The following is an 18,215-nucleotide window of genomic DNA, read 5'->3' as shown; positions in this document are numbered from 1 at the left end:
GAGTACTTTGGAAAAGCCCAGATGGCCAATTGCATGGCCCAGGCTCAGTAATTAAAAGTGGACAAGGGTATCTTTGTATTCAACCAGATCCGAGTCCGGATGGCAAGGAGAAGGAGGAACCAGTCTGGGCACCAACCAAATGGGTCAGAGACCTTGGAGAAGATGAAAATAAGGAAAAGAAGACGAGGACAGAGAGGAAGGCAACACCCAAGGGAAGAAAAGAGAATGAAGACATTAACTCTTGTCCTCCTTGCCCTGAGTCTGCTACCCGGGACACAAGCTCTCAACAGTAGATGGTACCTTACTGAGTCACATAGAGTGCAGGAAGATCAACAAGGTGCATGGTTCTGGGGGCTGGTGGTGGACCCGCCAGCTCTTAAAGCTTTAGGATGGCATGACCCAACACCTCCACTTAAGATAAAAGGGAATGCCACCAAGTTAGTAGGGGAAACTGAACACCGAGATACACAGAACGTACAGGAAACTGAGATAACTAGGTACAACTTTACAGTATATGCTTCCAATCCGCCGATATGTCTTTATACAGACACCACACTCCTGGATGATACAAGCTTGGATAAGACATGTATCAAATTAGAAAGTAAACGTTTTTCATCCCTTTCATCATACACAAGAACTAAAGAATCATACCACCCGTCTAAACATAACTATGTTATCCATCCCACATTCCCTGACTTGCACCCAAGAAACATCACAGACGTACACGCAGCAGCTTGCCTCTTATCATAATGGTACAGTGTCTTTCGCTGCTTGCTCCGAAGGAGATGGAGATACCTGGGTTCCGGTACATGCTTGCTCTACCGGGGTTCCAACATGTGGCCCTACAATATACGATTCCTCTGTGCACCTACGATTTTGGGATTATATCTCCTCTACGAAGAAATACAAACAAATAGCAGCTCCTGCAACAGTTGCCTTTCCCCTGGGAACTGCTCATCCACATTTATGGTGATTAGGTCTACCATTTACACCAATAAATGCTTCCATCCATATATTCCCCTGTAAACAAGGTACATCCTGCTTGGATTTTACATTTGCGACAAGGCATGCTATTGTTGGCAATTTGAATTTGACCTGCCATGATACTCAAGGACATACTGACAAATTGTGTTATCGATTTACAGCTGAGACTCGTGCACCTCCCGTCTATGCTTTCCTCCTTTGTCATACCAAAAACGCATCTATTGAAAAACATGATCAACAGCATGCGGGCCTTCGACCTTACCGCATTTCTTGTCCTAATGCCACACTCACTGACACTTTGACTTCTCAGCATCATGGTTGTGCAATATTTATCCTGAAACGCCAAAAATATCAACTTGTACCAGTAAAAGCTAAACAACCATAGGCACAACATCCTATAGATGAGTTGTGGAATGAACTTCGTGGGAATCTTCCTTCACTACCATTGCAAAAGCATGAGGTGGTTGATCTTGCTTTCAATATCATAAACTTTGCTTTCTCAATTTATGAAGAATTCCAAATTCAGGATCTTTACCAGTGACAAGGATACCTGGCATCTGTATTGCAAAACTTTTTGGCCCAGCAGTCATCCACATGGACCACCCAAAATCATATAAACTGGGCACTTCAAAAGGAAATAGATGCTTTGACCCCTGAAGTAGTTTACATTGGGGATGAGCTTGCTTACCATGAGTTAATAACCCAAATTCCTTGTCATTATAGATATAAACCATTATGTGTCACTCCATTACAGGTAAATCTTACCAACTCCTCCTTTGTTGGCTCATGGCTCCGGATACGGGCTGCATTACAAGGTGCATTATTATCTCATAATGCTTCATCAGACATCCATCAGTTAGCTTTACTGCTTCAAGAACTGAGAAATATTTCGACTGATTTTTCGAATCATCAGACTGCTGCCTTTAATATTGCTAATTATCTCAAGCATTTACAAGTCTTACAATGGTTATTCAGCTGGATAGGTCCTGTTGCCATATTATTTCTTCTTTGTATTTTTGGCCCCTGCTTGCTACGGTTTTTGATATCCCTAATGAAGACCGCCTTGATCAACATCAAGGTGGATACCATGTCTCTTGTGCATTGCACCCCTCGCTCTGCATTTCATCTTTCCCGGTGAATGCGATTGCAGGCAGCGCATTCTCCAGGGATTGAGGCCCTTCCGCCAGAACTGCCCAATGTCACTGCGAAATATGAAGAAGAACGCACCTCACCAGTGCTTGTGCTTATGACTACATCTCTGTACTAGAATAGTTAAAATTGTATTTTATAGTTATTTAAGAATGCATTCAATTTTTATATTAATTGGCTATTTAATATTCTTAATAAATTTATATGAGGTTCCTCAAGACATTCTAATTGATTCTAAAAAGTTATTTTCTCTTGATCAGTCTTAATTGGTTCATTCAAAAACATAATATGTGTATATGTGTAATTAAAATTCAATGGGACATTTTCACATCTCTCTACTGGCCTGGAGGGATAGGAAAATGTTTCTATATTTTGGGAGTTGATGCTGGCCAGGGCATCAATCTCAGCTTTGTAAATTTTACACAAAAAGGTTGTTTCTGTGTGTTTGTACCTGTGTCTGTGTGTGTTTAATTCAGATCTGAAATAATTTCATTGCTGTAGGTTATGAAGACTATGACTAGTTCTCCTCGCCTCCTTTGATACATATCTTTGCTTCTAAAGCGTGCTATTGGAGGCAAAGGCTGACCTTCGTGCTCTTCTCCAGAATCCCAAAGAATGACCAAAGATGGACACTACCCCTGGCTAAACAAAAAAGGGGAATTGTCAAGGACCCAGCTCTGGACCTTGGCCACCTATGGGCTAGGAGACGCCTGGGGGGTGTGAACCTGCCCACATGGGTGCTAGAAATGCCCCAGTAACAGGAGTGGCTCCACCCATGAGGGAGGAACAGGGAGGAGCTGAGGACTATAAAAGGGATGGGGCTGGGGAAGAGGAGAGCCATTTTTTGCTGCTATGTAAGCAATAAAGACCTGCTTATTAGACTGCTACCGGGTGCTCTGTCCAGTTTTGCCCTCTGTCCCCAAGGAGGGTCTGTGATGTCCGAAGACCTGGGAAAGGTATGTATCCAGGCGAAAGCTTGGGATAGGTCCCCAGCACATTTAACATAATCCATGAGGAAAAAAAAAATCTCATTGGCTTTATTTCCCATTTCCCTGAGGCTCTAAATTCCTTTTCTATTAAAGTCACTCTGTGTGGAATATTCACTACGTCAGAGAACCAAATTACAGCACATTTACCATTTCTACTTACTTGTATGTTTTGGTGCAATCCAGCCATAAGCCACAAAGAATGGAGCCCACCATTCCTGCTACAACTAGAGTAAGCCCAATCAGGCCAGCACTGATTTCTTCTCCCTTACAACAATTTTCATATAACATTAATTAGATATTTCCTTCAACTCAAATTGGTTCTTTATATTCCTGGACTTTTTTAGAGGAACTTTAAAAAGTAATCAAATAAAACTAACATGCAAAATAAGAAGGTTTAGTCTCTGTAATAGTTTAAGTCTAGGTAGAGTGAAATTCTATTCAACCAAAACCCCTTTTTAATATATGAAAATGACCCAAAAAGATGCAAAGAAAAACTTTTTTTTAATTCTATATAGCTGTAAGTGCAGTGATTTTTTTTTAAGGAATTTACAATTGTTTAAAAATTTTCTTCATGCTGGACCAAAGTTAAGCGATAATTGCTTATTTTATTCTTTTTTTCTTCCTAATATTGGAACATGTCTTTTTTCCCCTCTATCTCCATAATCACTAATCAAAATCTGCAGATACTAGTTGATTAAATTCAGTCAGCGACAACTATTAAAACATATTTTACACATTTAAAATCTCTAAGAATCAGTCTCACTTTTTTCAATGAAAATAAAGAAAAAAGTTAATCAAGCAAAAAATTAATGAATTAAAGGCAGAATACTTAATTCTAAAATATTCCTTAGAGGAATTCACTATACTGCTAAATAAAAATACTAGGCAAAATCTTACCTCATAATATGTCAAAACCATTTGGTTTAATAGTATTGAGAATGAATAAAATGACCCAGTCAGAGTACCTACAAACAACAGAAAACATTAATTGTACCAGTCCATAAAATATAGCAGTAGCAAAAAATATTTAAATGCAAATTGAAAATTCATTTTTGGAAGGCTAGTAAAAGGAAGAGCTGTTTCCAGCTTCTTTAAGAATCTGAGCTATGGAAATTCAGACGATGCTCATCAACTGGGAAATGGCTGAACAAATTGTGATATATAATTGCAATGGAATATTACTGTGCTATAAGAAATGACAAGCAGGATGATTTCAGAAAAAACTGAAAAACACATAACATAAACTGATGCAAATGAAATGAGCAGAATCAAAAGAATACTGTATTCAGTAAAAGCAATACTGTACAATGAACTGTGGGGATTAAAACTGTCCCACCTACAATAAAAGAGAATGAGGCAGAGCTCTGAGCCAATGGCACTCTATTAAAGGGTCCAAAATCCCCTCTAATGAAGCAGACCTTAGATCTTCCTCATGATCTGAGATGCTCCTTCTTCCAAGATCTTGTATTTATAGGATCTGATATCCAAATATGCAAAAGACAAATGGCAAAATACAGAAACTCATTGGTTGACATTTGATGTATAAGTTAAAAAAAGCAAAAATGGTATGTCAGCAGGATCATGAGTGAGGTGAAACAAGGAATAGCTCCATTGACTAGATAGGTAACTTTCTATCTCATGCCACTAACCCTTGTTATGGAATTTGAGCAAAATAGGATGGAGATATCTTTTGATGGCACAAATGAGCTTCACAACTTGGTAAACAAGGAGTGAATGTTACATTAAATGTTATGTTTAATGAATGTTACATTAAAATTACACTATAAAAACCTATCTTATCAATATATTTATGTAATCTATCAAACTGATTAGAATAGAGTAGGGGTCCAAATGAATTATTTTGCATAGAACTGTGAATGACTTAGCAATCTTTGCAATACAATGATTCATGACAATCCCAAAGGACTCATGATGAAAAATGCTATCCGCCTGCAGAGAAAGATATGAAAAATGCTATCAGCCTGCAGAGAAAGATATTGTGTAACTACAGAATGAAGCCCTCTATTTTTCACTTTCTTTTTTGAATTGTATCATATAAAATGACTACTTTGGAAAAAAAAAAAAAATATATATATATATATATATATATATATATATATATATATATATATTTAGATTTTTGCAAGGCAAATGGGGTTAAATGGCTTGCCCAAGGCCACACAGCTAGGTAATTATTAAGTGTCTGAGACCGGATTTGAACCCAAGTACTCCTGACTCCAAGGCCAGTGCTTTATCCACTACGCCACCTAGCTACCCCCTGGAAATGTTTTATATAACAACTTATGTATAATCTATACCAGACTGCTTATCATCTTAGAGAGGGTGGAGAGAGAGAGAGAGGAATACAATTTGGAACTCGAAACTTAAAAAAAAAATTATTTTTAACATGTAACTGGGGGAAAAAATAAAATATTTTATAAAAAAGAATTTGACCAGTACCCAACTGAATTTATAGATATAACTAAGATAAAATTTTGTCAAAACACAACTGGTTCAGTATATCAACTTCAAATCACCTTTGAAACATAATAAACCACATCTCTCAAACAAAAATCCATCTACTGAGTATCTACTATATAGCTCCAACAATATGAGCAATATAAAAAAAGCCTAAGACAAAGTCCTTGTCCTCAAGTCCTTTTTGGTGACAAAAAAAAATTACTATAAAAGCCAGATCAAGGAAATAGATCAAGTGGTTAGTTTGCCAACCAAAAAATCCTTGGAAGATATAGTAAGAAAAAATCAAATTCTGAAGGCAAAGAAATGTAGATGATGCTGGAACCTGAGGAAAACGGGAATGAGGAGTAAAGGAAAGGCTAGAAAAAAATGGCAAGGAAAGAAGGGTTCTAGCCATAAAGTAAGAAATGAAAAGACTCAAAATAATGAGACCAGGAAAAAAAGTATGTTAATTATGACTGGTTTTAGTTGTGCAGTAACAATAGAAGTCAGATTGCCAGGGGTCAAAAGGAGTTGATTTTAAAGAAAGGGAGATGTAATATTTACATTTCTAGTACTTTGTGCTCAATTCCACTGTAATAAAAAAGAAAAATCTAAGCAGCAGCTACATGGTGTTTATCTTTGTGGGTCCACAAAAGGAGGGCTGGGTTTTCTGTTAGTCGCATGTTTTGTCTTAATTTAACAAACTGTAAAGAAGCATTTTCTTACATTTATGGATAGAAGCTCAGAAATTTCATGTCAGTTCTATGGGATTAGTAAATTTGACTCATTAATCAGTTTAATCCAACCAAATAAAAATAATTATAGTGTTGCATAGTCTATAAACATATTACATCAAAGAAAATAAACTACTTTACTTACCATAACTAATTAGTAAAAGCACAAAGGGAGTATTTTTAAATAAATTTGTTATTGATTTTTTATAGGAATACTCTGGGGGATTTTGTTGAAGAACTGCTTGAGCTTCACTTGGTGGAAATGGAGGTTTTTCTTTGAATGCTAGAAAAAGAAAAAAGTCAAGTTATATTAATGTGTGTGATTAAAGGTATCTGATTCATTTCTGGCTTGAAGCTCTAAAAAATCCTTTTAATAAAGCTTCTCATTTTAAACCTAATTATTTGAGAGAATAATTTTAATTCTTTTGTCTGAGTTTATGCATATTCGTTCCTCCAAGGATACATTAGTCATTTTATTCAGGTGGGTGAGAAAACACCAGTTTTGTCATGGTTCTGCTGAACAGCTATGTTATTCAGTAAATATTAAATCAAGACTTTTCCATTTTTTTCAAGAAATTCTATTTTTCTAGACTAAATTTATTTTGCATCAGGCTTCATATTTAAATAAGACTATACATCTACTCTTATGTTAAATGTTATGAGTTAATAAATTTATAAAGAGTTTGATATTCAAATTTACCATTAGATATACTTCTACTACTGCAGCTCAAAAGTCTTATCATCATGCATAGGGAAAGCACTGAATCTTGCTAACCTACTCTGTTATTAATAAAAAAGGCAGGGGCTGGGCTGGGGGGTATTAAAATATATGATACTTCTGGCCCAGGTACTCATAATACTAGTCTAGACCATCTTTGGTGAGATCACAAAAGATAATAAAGGTGTTCTTGATTCTGTACTTGAGATCATCTTCTACTTTCCCAACTCCAACATGAGCAAAGTAAGTTAAGAACTAATTATTAGATTTTTCCATCCAACTTTCTTTTACAAGTGGTTGAATACGATTTCTTTAGATAAGAAAGGGAACATATGTTAGGAGACAAGTTGAGCAGCTAAAATTCAACACTGACTGAATAAAAATATATTCATGGATAGAGCACTGGAGCTGGAGTCAGGAGGACCTAAGTTCAAAATTGACCTCAGACACTTAATAATTACCTAGCTGTGTGACCTTGGGCAAGTCACTTAACCCATTGCCTGCAAAAAAATCCTCCAAATATATATTCAATAATGTTAAAAGGGGAAAAGGTAAAAAAATGCCACCAGATTTGGGGCTGTTTGGAAATAATAATTCTCTTTCCAAAATAGTTAATGTTCTAGTTGCCCAAGAGACAGGAAGATGGGATAGATAATATTTCAAAGTTTTTTTTTCTAACTATAAAATTTTTCAAAATTGCTATCTGAAAATAAAAGATCATAAGTATTAAGACCCTTTGTTGCACAGAAGATTGATTCACTAAAACCTAAAGTTGTCAAGTTAACTTATATCTATTTCTGACAGATCTAGATAAAATTATATGACTTAAAATGACTTAAAGATATTTAATCTTCATTGTCCCTACAGTAGAGAAAATAAAATGTCTAAACAGTTGGTGTCCCTCTTTCTTCCTATTACACTGTCTAGTTCTTTATTGATGATTTCAAGGAGTTTACATGCAAAATGATAATAAACTTTTAATAGTAACTATAAAATTGTTTTGGGACCAGAGATATAGTTCCTATATTCAAGGTGAAGTAAAAGTCCTGCTATTTTGAAAAATAATTCCATAAGGAGCAAGGAATATTTTCTTAAAAATAATATTTAGTTTAATATTTGTTTTAGTCAAACACAGGCAATTTTATAGTTACTATTAAAAGTTTATTATCATTTTACATGTAAACTCCTTGGAAGACAGGAACTGTTTCACTGTTATCTCTGTCAAGACATTGTCTTTTTCAATGGAAAAAGCTCTAGAGTGAGAGTTGGAGGACTTTGAGCTGTCATTTAATTTCTCTTAATAAACAAACATTTATAGGATCATTGAATAATGATGTGATTAAATGTATTATTGTTTTAGATTAGGCATGATTGCACATATTTTTCAATTGTCACAAGTATTAATATGTAATACTTAAAAGATTTGCACACTCTAGACTGGTAACTGCCAAGAACAAGTATGATAAATGCAACTTACTACTGACTCTGAAGAATCAACCCTAAGTGCATTAGTATTACACTTAAAACACATCTTATCTATAGACTTTAAATGATAGCAAGAAGACATATATTAAATTGGTAGTTTACAATAACACTCCATTTTACTGTGGAATGAATTCAAACAACTGCCCCGTGTCCATCCCTCAAGGTCTGGTCTTGAACTCTTCCTTTGTTTCTTCTCTCCCCTTCTAGCCCACCAGCTCCAGGAAGGTAAGGATCATATGCTGCTTTATCTGTCTCATTGCCATGGCAATACTGCTTTGAGTATTGCCAATGCTCAAGAAACTTGTCAAATTTTCTTAATGGTCAAAAGTGGATTGGTTCTGTATCTTTTCTAAAGGAATGTACTTGCTGGAAATGCCAGACAAATTTTATCCCACTTTAAGAAGAAACAGGGATCACTAAACCACATATTAAGTCAACCTGACTTAGAAAACCACATATTAATATTATCTATGTTTTATTGTATTTATATTTAATTTATTAAATATTTCACAATTACATTTAATCTAATTCAGACTACACTCAGGAGTATTAGAGGCTGTATGTTTGATACCTCTATCCTAAACTATTAAGTCATCTGCAACTAGATATTTTGCCCCATCTCTGCCTATACCTATTCCTTCAATTTCTTATTTTCTTCTTATTGCATGATTAGTATTTCTAGAACTATATCAAATAATAAGTAACAATAGATATCTTTTCTTCCAAACTTACTAGAAAGGCTTCTAGCACTTTTCCATTATAAATAATACATACTATATAGCAAATTTATTTTTACTCCTATAATTTTTTGGTGTTTTTTTAAAGGATGAATTAGTACTGTATTTTATCACATCTTTCCTCTTTATTTCTATTATCATGTGTTCTTTACTGTTTAATTATGAATGCTGCCTCTTATATTTATGTAGCTTTCCTAATGAAGAACCACTCCTATGTTTCTGGTATGTACATGTACGTACACACACACACACACACACATACACACAAACACAGAGACATATAGTCCCCTCTTGGTCATGGTGAATACTCTCTTGATTAGACTGCTGCAGGGCTTTTTTTTTAAACATGTAAGATTAAAATGACCAAGTATGTAACATATACTTTTACTTTCTCACATTATCCACAGGAGACAGCATTTGGAAGTAAGAAAAGATGAAAGATAAGAGTTTGCATGTTAACAATAAAAAGTAAAAAAAATATTTCTTAAGGCATTGAAAAATATCTAATTTAATTGAAAGGCTATATGTGAGAAAGGAAGTTTAAAATGGTTACCACAAAAACTAATTTCTAAATTATATCCTTACAAATAAAAATACAACTTTCTAAAGGGAGCAAGAATAGATCATAATTATATATTCTATTTCATCCCTTTTTAAAATCCTCACATGTTACAAAGTTGCAATCTCAAATTAATATAATAAGGATTCAGTACATAAACCCAAGGCAAATTGATGATTCTTTCATACTTAACATAACTGTCACAACTATCTACAGTTTTTAATCAGACATGGGAAATTAAGGATGTGGACTGTACCTCCTGGACCCCAATTTTCATTTACAGAGGTAGTCTATGAAGAGGCATTTTATATCGTCTTCAGCCAAACATGTTTGTGAGAAGTATTTTCCATAAAAGTCATCTTTCATTAGTGTTACATTCATAGGAAGAAAATTAGGATATGGACAGACATAAAAATCACAATCACATTAAAAGGACAGATATTTTTCAATATAGAATCATTTTTATTGATAGTTCTTTCTTCAATCAACAAATATTTAAGTTCCTCAGATTGATATAGTATTGGATTTGGGGTCAAAAGACCTGGGTTCAAATTGAAGCTCTGCCATGTACCGCCTGTGTGACCTTGAGAAAGTCACTTAATTTAGCTTTCTCATCAATAAAATGAGGAGATTGGACTTTATAATACTGAAATTCTCTTTCAGCACTATTATGCTTATGAGTTATCACAGGCCCATTGCTGTGATTTTCCCTTTGAATTTAGTTGCTAGAATTTTAATATAATTTAATCATTTTGACCAATTTCCTCCACCCCCCCCTGGAAAGTCATATAATTGTTTCCCCTTAAAAAAAAAAACTTGAAAAGCCGACCTTCCCAGAGCTTCTTCCCAACTGACGGTGGCAGTTTGCAGCTGGTTTGGACTGACTGCTTCAGTGCAGGACCAGAGGAGATGGAGAACACTCAGGGATGAATGTCTGCAGCAGCCCGAGTGGCCTAACAAGCAGATAGTTGCCACAGTTGGAAAGTGACCATCAGCCTGCTGCTGCCCAAGCTTAGCCCAGCATTTTCAGACTAAGTTACGGTTAAAGAGTGAAGGAAGGAGCAGAGACAAAAGGTTCCCTGAAAAGAATTTTATTAAAGGAAAGGAGTGGTGCATATATAATACAGCTTTTTTTAAAAAAAAAAAAAGTACAAGAAAGACCCTGGGCAGGTTAGTATAAGATGAAAATACTAGAAGGAAAAAAGAAATGGCTAACAGGCAATAATCTTTAAAACCAGCAAGTTAGCAGGACAAAGTGAAAAATTAGTAGAGAGATACAAGATTAACTAGTCTTACATTTCTGTGAATTATTAAAAAAGATTAAATTGAGTATAAGATATTGCTGGGATTACTGTCATGGCATTACAAAAATAAGATATATGTGTGGCATGAACTGAAAGCAGGCAAATAACATCTGAGATTATTACAAATTAGAAACTGCAATCCATGATATTTTTTCACATTCCTCTACTACATTCATTCTATATAAATTTAGGAAAAACAAGTTTACTTACCAATTATTGTTAGTATGAATAAAAACGTGGAAACTGATGCCGTTCCATAGAACATGACTCTGATATTGTGTGCTACGAGGTCAGTGTCATTCTTTGTGTTGGGCACCAAAACTGGTGGTAATAAAAAGCCAACTGCAACTCCAAGCTATAAAATATATACCAAAATAAAGGACTGTAAAAGCTGTCCATCAGAGTCTTTCCTAACCCTGCAAAGGTACTGAAGTTAACAGAATTAAATTAACAGATTAACAGTGTTGAGGAGTTGTTAACAATTTACAACTACTTTCTTTCTATAATGTTTTCCTTATAAAAGATAATTATCCTAGAACCAACCTAAAACAGAAAAAGGTTTTTTTTAAAAAATGTACTTAGCAATTCCATGGAATGTAAGAACTTTTACTACAATTACTTGATTTCAGATATGCAAAAGACAATTTTATTTTCTACTTGAAAGTGCTATCAGTTTTGGGGTGGCTAGATGGTGCAGTGGATAGAGCACAGGCCCTGGAGTCAGGAGTACCTGAGTTCAAAACTGTACTCAGACACTTAATAATTACCTAGCTGTGTGGAACTTGGGCAAGCCACTTAACCCCATTGCCTTGCAAAAACTTAAAAAATAAAAAAAGAAGAAAGTATCCAATCTAATCCATACATGAAAAATAATTCCCGTTAGGACAGAATATATTAAAAAATCAATCATCTATATTTTGACTGGAAACCTCCAAAGAGAACCATTTACCCTAAAGAACGTTCCATTTTTTTTAATAGCTCTCCAGTTTTTTTCCATTATCAAGTCTTTCTGCCCCCCCCCCCCCCAACCCTTCTACTTTCTGCCCCACCATACTTCTACTTTTATTCCAAGTTAAACCCTCTGGAACCAAACAAAACAAAGTTAATGCTTTTTTTTTTTTTTGCATGACAGCACTACAAATATTTGAAAACAACGATCATATTCTCCCTTTCCCTCCAAGCATTCTTTTCTCCAGGGCAAGCAGCACCAGTTCCTTCAACCAATCCTCTTGCGGAATAAACTTGAGGTCCTAGATGTCCTTCTTGAGACACTCTCCAGTTTATCCAAGTTCTTCCTAAACTGTGAAGGCCAGAATTGAATACAATATTATGGATGTGATCTCACCAGGGCAGAGTACATGAGGCCAACTGCATCTACATACTAGCTGTGAGGAAGAGGAAAAGTTGTCCTTGGACAGATAATGAGCAGATAAAAATCAAATATAATTGTTTAGTTTATGAGGTGGATAAATTCCTAGTGTAAGATTAATAGGCATTTTGAAATTTCATCAATCATTTTAAAAAATCATTATGATATTTATGTTATTTTTTCCACTTTTTTCAGATTCTTCTTTCACAATATGACTAATATGGGAAGTACATGTTTAACATGATAGTACATATATAACATGAATCAGTTTACTTGATGTCAAAAGGGAGGTAGAAAAAATGTGGAAAATAAAATAAATTTTTAAAAAAAGAATCATTATGGTTCAGTGGAAAGAATGCTGGTCTTGGAATTAATTAAGAGCTGAGTTCAGTTGTATAACTTTTACTAGTTATAAGATAGTGGGTAAGGTACCTCTCTTCTCAGTTTAGTCATGTGTAAAATAAGTATAATACATAATACATCACCTCACTGGGTTATCATAAAATGTAATATTAGTCAATCAATCAATAAAAACTTATTAAGGCATAGAGCTAAGGGTTAGGGAAACAAAATAAGGCAAAAAAAATCCATGCCCTTAGGGAATTTACAGTCTAATAGCAGAAACAAGATGCAAACAAAGCAAGCTATGTACAGGATAAAAAGAAAATTATCAGAAGGAAGGCACTAGAATTAAGAGGGGGGTGGAGAAAACCTTTTTGTAGGTATATTTTAATTAGGTAATCTATGAAAATTGCTGTTCAGTCTCATAAATATCAGGTCCCTTAATTTTATGGATGAGAAAACTTGCTCAAAAAAGATTAGTGACATGCCTAAAGATCACACACACAGTGACCTTTTTCATTTTATGGCTGAGAAAATTTCAGCTGAAAAAAAGTTTAGTGACATGTCCATGGGTCACAAGAGCCTTGAGGTCGTAGATGTCCTTCTTGAGACACTGTCCAGTTTATCCAAGTTCTTCCTGAACTGTGGAGGCCAGAATTGAACACAATATTATAGATGTGGTCTCACCAGGGCAGAGTACATGAGGCTGACTGCATGAGGAAACTGAGGTTCAAAATGCTTAGTGAGATAGCCAAAGGTCACATGGGGAGTTTAAGAGATTCCCTCAAGCCCAAGCCAAGATGGCAAAGGAGACACAGCAATCCAGTCCATATTCCCTTCAAAGAAATTCGAAAATAATGATTTAATCAAATTTTGGAGTGGCAGAGTCAACAAAAGGTTGGGGTGAGACATTATTCTAGGTTAATAAATTTATCTACCACCAAAGAAAGAATTGATGAACCCATGAGTACATATAGAAGTATAAAATTTCACTTTTTTTGTGATATGGCTAATATGGAAATATGTTTTGCATAACTTCACAGGAATAATTGATATCACATTGCTTTGTCTTCTCATTGGATTGGTTTGGGAAGAAGTTAAGAGGGAGAGAAGTAGAGATGGCACAGTGAATAGAGCACCCACCCCAAGGTCAGGAGGATATCAAATCTAACTCAGATACTTGATACTCACTAGAAGTGTGACCATAGGCAAATCCCTTAACCCTGATTATCTCACGTCCAGGGCCATCTCCAGTCACCCTGACTCATATCTGGCCACTGGACCCAGATGGCTCTGGAGGCTAGTAACTTAGCATGGTACCCCCTCAGTCAAATCTAGTTCACATGCTTGTCATGGTATCACCTCCCTGATGTCATAGTCTTTTTTAAGAATGAAGGAGGAGGGGGTGGCTAGGTGGTGTAGTGGATAAAACACTGGCCCTGGAGTCAGGAGTACCTGGGTTCAAACCCAGCCTCAGACACTTAATAATTACCTAGCTCTGTGGCCTTGGGCAAGCCACTTAACCCTACTGCCTTGCAGGGCAAAAAAAAGAATGAAGGAAAAACATCATGAGGAAGAGAAGCTAGAATTCAAAGAATAAAAAAGTTTAAAAAAACCACTAAAAGTTAAAAGGGTATCTAGGCAGAATTAGACTTGGAATCAGAGAGATCTGAGTTCAAATTTAGTCTCACATAATTTGTTAGCTGTGTGATCCTGGGCAAGTAACTTAGCCCTGCTTGCTTCAATTTCCTGAACTGTAAAATGAAGTGAAGAAGGAAACGGCAAACCACTCCAGTATCTTTGCCCCAAATAAGGTCCTTTAAGAGCCAGGTGTGAGTTGGGCATGACAGAACAAGTAGAAAAAGGGGAAGGGGGATAGGGAGAGAGGAGAGAAAGAGAGGGAGGGAAACATGGAGGAAGAGAGGAGGGTGAAAGGGAGAGTGAGATGGAAAAAGGAAGGGAAGGTGGGAGAGATGGAGGAAGGAAGGAGAGAAAGGAAGAGGGAGGGAGGGAGAAAGGAAGGGAAGAGGGAGGAAGGGGAAAAGGAGGGAGAGAATGGGAGAGGGAGGGAGTGGGGGGGAAAAAGGAAGGGAGGGAGGGAGGGAGAAAGGAAGGGAAGAGGGAAGAAGGGGAGAGAGGAAGGGGAAAAAGGAGGGAGAGAATGGGAGAGGGAGGGAGTGGGGGGAAGAAAGGAAAGGAGGGAAAAGGGGAAGGAAGGAGGAGAGAGAGGGAGGGAGAGAGGGAGGAAAAAGGGGAAGTAAGAAAGGGAGAGAAGGGGAAAGGGAAGGAGGGAGGGCTAGGAAGAGGGGAAGAGGAGAGCGGGCGAGGAAAGGCGAGGCCCCCCGAGGCCGGCCCCGGCCCGGCCCCGGCCCCGCTGTCCCCCGACCCCGGCCCGACCCCGGCCCGACCCCGGCCCCGCTGTCCCCCGGCCCCGGCCCGACCCCGGCCCCGCTGTCCCCCGGCCCGACCCCGGCCTCGCTGTCCCCCGGCCCCGGCCCGGCCCCGGCCCCGCTGTCCCCCGGCCCCGGCCCGGCCCGGCCCGACCCCGGCCCCGCTGTCCCCCGGCCCCGGCCCGGCCCGGCCCGCCTCACCTGGTTGCCCAGCACGGCCGTGGCGCAGGCGGTGGACACCTCGCGGGGCCCGAACCACACGGAGGCGACGTGGGAGGGCAGGCCCAGGAGGAAGACCTGCGCCACGGCGCACAGCAGCTGGCCCAGCAGCGTGAGCCCGTAGCGGCCCGGGGCCGCGCTGCCGCACTTGACCCAGGCGCCCAGCGCGTTGAGGCCGGCGCCCGCCAGCGCCATGGCGCGCAGGCCCCGCTTCTCCAGCAGCCAGGTGGCGGGGAGCACGAGCGGCACGTAGGCCACCATGTACACCATGGACAGCACGTCCACGCCCAGCCAGGACACGTCGTAGAAGTCCTTGAAGACGTTGCCGATGATGCTGTACTGGATCCACTGGAAGGCGTTCACCAGCGAGCACAGGCTGAACACGGCCAGCACGGCGAAGCGCAGCGGCGACAGCGCCGTCCTCCCGCGGGCCGCCCCGGCCCGGCCGCCCTCGGCGCGCCGCAGCAGCGGCACCAGCTTCAGCCGCGGGCCCTCCTCCTCCTCCTCCTCCGCCGCCGGCGCCGGCGCCGCCGCCGAGTCCTCGGGGCCCGCGGCCCGCCCGGGCCCGGCCTCCGGCGCCGCCCCGGCCCCCGCCGGGCTCTCCGCCCGCTCCTCCGCCGCCCCTTCCGTCATGTCCCCGGGCGCCCTGCACCGGCCGCCCCGCCCCGCTCCGAGGCTCGGCCGCTGCAGCGCGGCCGCCCGGACCTCCCGCGGGGATGCCGGGCTGCCCGGCCCGGGGAAGCGGCCGCCGGAGGGAGGGTCCCGCCGCCGCCGGCCAATCGGCGTCCGCCTCGGCTCCGCGCCGGCCAATGCCGCAGCGGGAGGAGACGCGGCCGGGCGCCTGCGGGAGGCGGGCGGGGGAGGGGCCGGGCGGGAGCCGCGTGTGGCGGGAGAGGGCGCAGCCTGCGGGGCTCTGGCCCGCCCTAGCCTGGAGCCCCGGCCCGGCCCGGCACGAGCAGCAAAGCCGCCTCCAGGCCCAGCTTTTATTGTTTGCTTGGGCCTTCCCTTTCCTTCCTCCCTCTCTTCCTCCCTTCCCTCCTCCCCTCCTTCCTCCCTTCCCTCCTCCCCTCCCTTCTTCCCTCCCCCCCCCCTCTTCCCCTCCTCCTTGCCTTTCCTCCTCCCTTACTATGTCTTCCTTTCTTTTCTTTTTTCTTTTACAAGAAACACATGAAGCAGTCAGAAGCAGAATCTGTTGTTTGGTCCTTCATTCTGAATGAAGACCATGACAGCAGGGACACAAAGCCATGACATCCATGAGAACTGAATTTGAGTCGGGGCTGTGCTAAGTTACTGACCTCACTTTTTCATCCAGAACCATCTGGGTCTAGTGGCCAGATATAAATCAGGAGATGGCCTGGATGGGAGGCAGTCAGAGCCAAGTGACTTGCTCAAGGTCACTAAGTGTCTAAGGTCAGATTTGATCTCAGAGTTCTTTTCAGGGTGGGGGACTCTATCTACTGTGTTCCCTAACTGCATTAGACTTCAACTGAAGTTGAAAAAAAAGCTGGCAGCATTTATGATTTCAGACAAAGCAAAAAGCAAAACTAGATCTAATTAAAAGAAGGAAGGAGGATTTCCAGCCAAGATGGCAGAGAGAAAACAGGCACAGTCCTAAAATCTCCTGATCTTTCCCCATCTATAATATGAAACAAACCTCTTAACAGAAATCTGACCCACAAAACCCAGAAAGAAAAGCCAGGAGAAAGAACATCTGCCTTAGGATTTGTCTCCCACAGCAGCCTCGGGTGAATCCAGGCAGGGTGAGTTTGGGCTCAGAGGGCACATCAGCCCCAGATCAGCCAGATTAGCAGCTGAAGTCTGAGGGGAGTCTGAGGGCCCCAGAGATGACCTGCCAGATCAGCGGTGGGGCTAGAAGGCAGGGGCTTGAGTCAACTAAGGAGCAGAGGCATTGGTGTTGGCACTGACCCTCTAGAGCTTGCTGACAGGGCTGAGGGGAGAGTTCCGTTGCAGGATAGCTGCGGATACACCATCCCTGGGCTCCTCTGGTCTGAGGAACTCAGAGTCCATGCCTCCATTGCAGCTGAGTTCTCTTCCCAGAACAAACAATTACACATTACTTCTGCCTCAGGCACTGGTGTGTGAACAGAAGAACCAGCCCAGCTGACAATAGGGAGATGAATGACCTCACCCCAGGCTAGAGCCTACCATTGATTGAAGGCAAAAGGATTCAATGGCGTCAATACCTCCCTTCAAGCTAAGGGAGAAGGCCTCAATCAAGGTCACAGACACTCCAGAGAAAGCAATCAGCACCTCCTACTGGCCAGTCAGAAAAATTGCACTCAGTAAAGTCTCTAGAGATTCCAACTCCAAAACCCTGTGAGCCAGTTAAACAAAAATCAAAAAATAGAGGAAAATGTAAAATACCTCATCAGCAAAACCACTGACCTTGAGACTAGGTCAAGGAGGGGCAACCTGAGAATTATTAGACTTCCTGAAAACATTGAAGAAAAAAAAAGCCTGGATCTAGTGATGGAAAATTGCCCTGATATCATGGAACTGGAGGGCAAAGTAGTTATTGAAAGAATACATCGATCCCCTCCAGAAAAAGATTCTAAAATGAAAACACCAAGGAATGTTGTGGCCAAATTCGAGAACTATCAGATGAAAGAGAAAATCCTGCAAGCAGCCAGAAAGAAACAATTTAAATATCAAGGAGCCACAGTAAGGATTACACAGGACTTAGCTGCATCTACATTAAGGATTCAAAGGGCCTGGAATGAGATATTTCAAAGAGCAAGGGAGCTTGGAATGCAAC

General features: G+C 40.2%; 1 protein-coding gene across 1 annotated transcript in view; it reads right to left on the bottom strand.

Annotated features, from left to right (window-relative positions):
- The window catches only part of FLVCR1 (FLVCR choline and heme transporter 1), a 29,353-nt gene extending 13,559 nt beyond the window's left edge, over window positions 1-15,794 (bottom strand). The window contains exons 1-5 of the mRNA XM_074222629.1: window positions 15,422-15,794; window positions 11,330-11,474; window positions 6,462-6,599; window positions 4,020-4,087; window positions 3,283-3,386 (exon numbers count right to left, since the gene is read on the bottom strand). Of these exons, the coding sequence (XP_074078730.1) occupies window positions 3,283-3,386; window positions 4,020-4,087; window positions 6,462-6,599; window positions 11,330-11,474; window positions 15,422-15,709 (743 nt within the window). The 5' untranslated portion in view covers window positions 15,710-15,794. The remainder of the gene's footprint in view (window positions 1-3,282; window positions 3,387-4,019; window positions 4,088-6,461; window positions 6,600-11,329; window positions 11,475-15,421) is intronic.
- Between the last annotated feature and the right edge of the window lie 2,421 nt (window positions 15,795-18,215).

The sequence above is a fragment of the Macrotis lagotis genome, chromosome 2, assembly GCF_037893015.1.
Source record: "Macrotis lagotis isolate mMagLag1 chromosome 2, bilby.v1.9.chrom.fasta, whole genome shotgun sequence".
NCBI lineage: Eukaryota > Metazoa > Chordata > Mammalia > Peramelemorphia > Peramelidae > Macrotis > Macrotis lagotis.
Note: the sequence above shows the minus strand (reverse complement) of the source record. Positions and strands in the feature narration are given on the sequence as shown.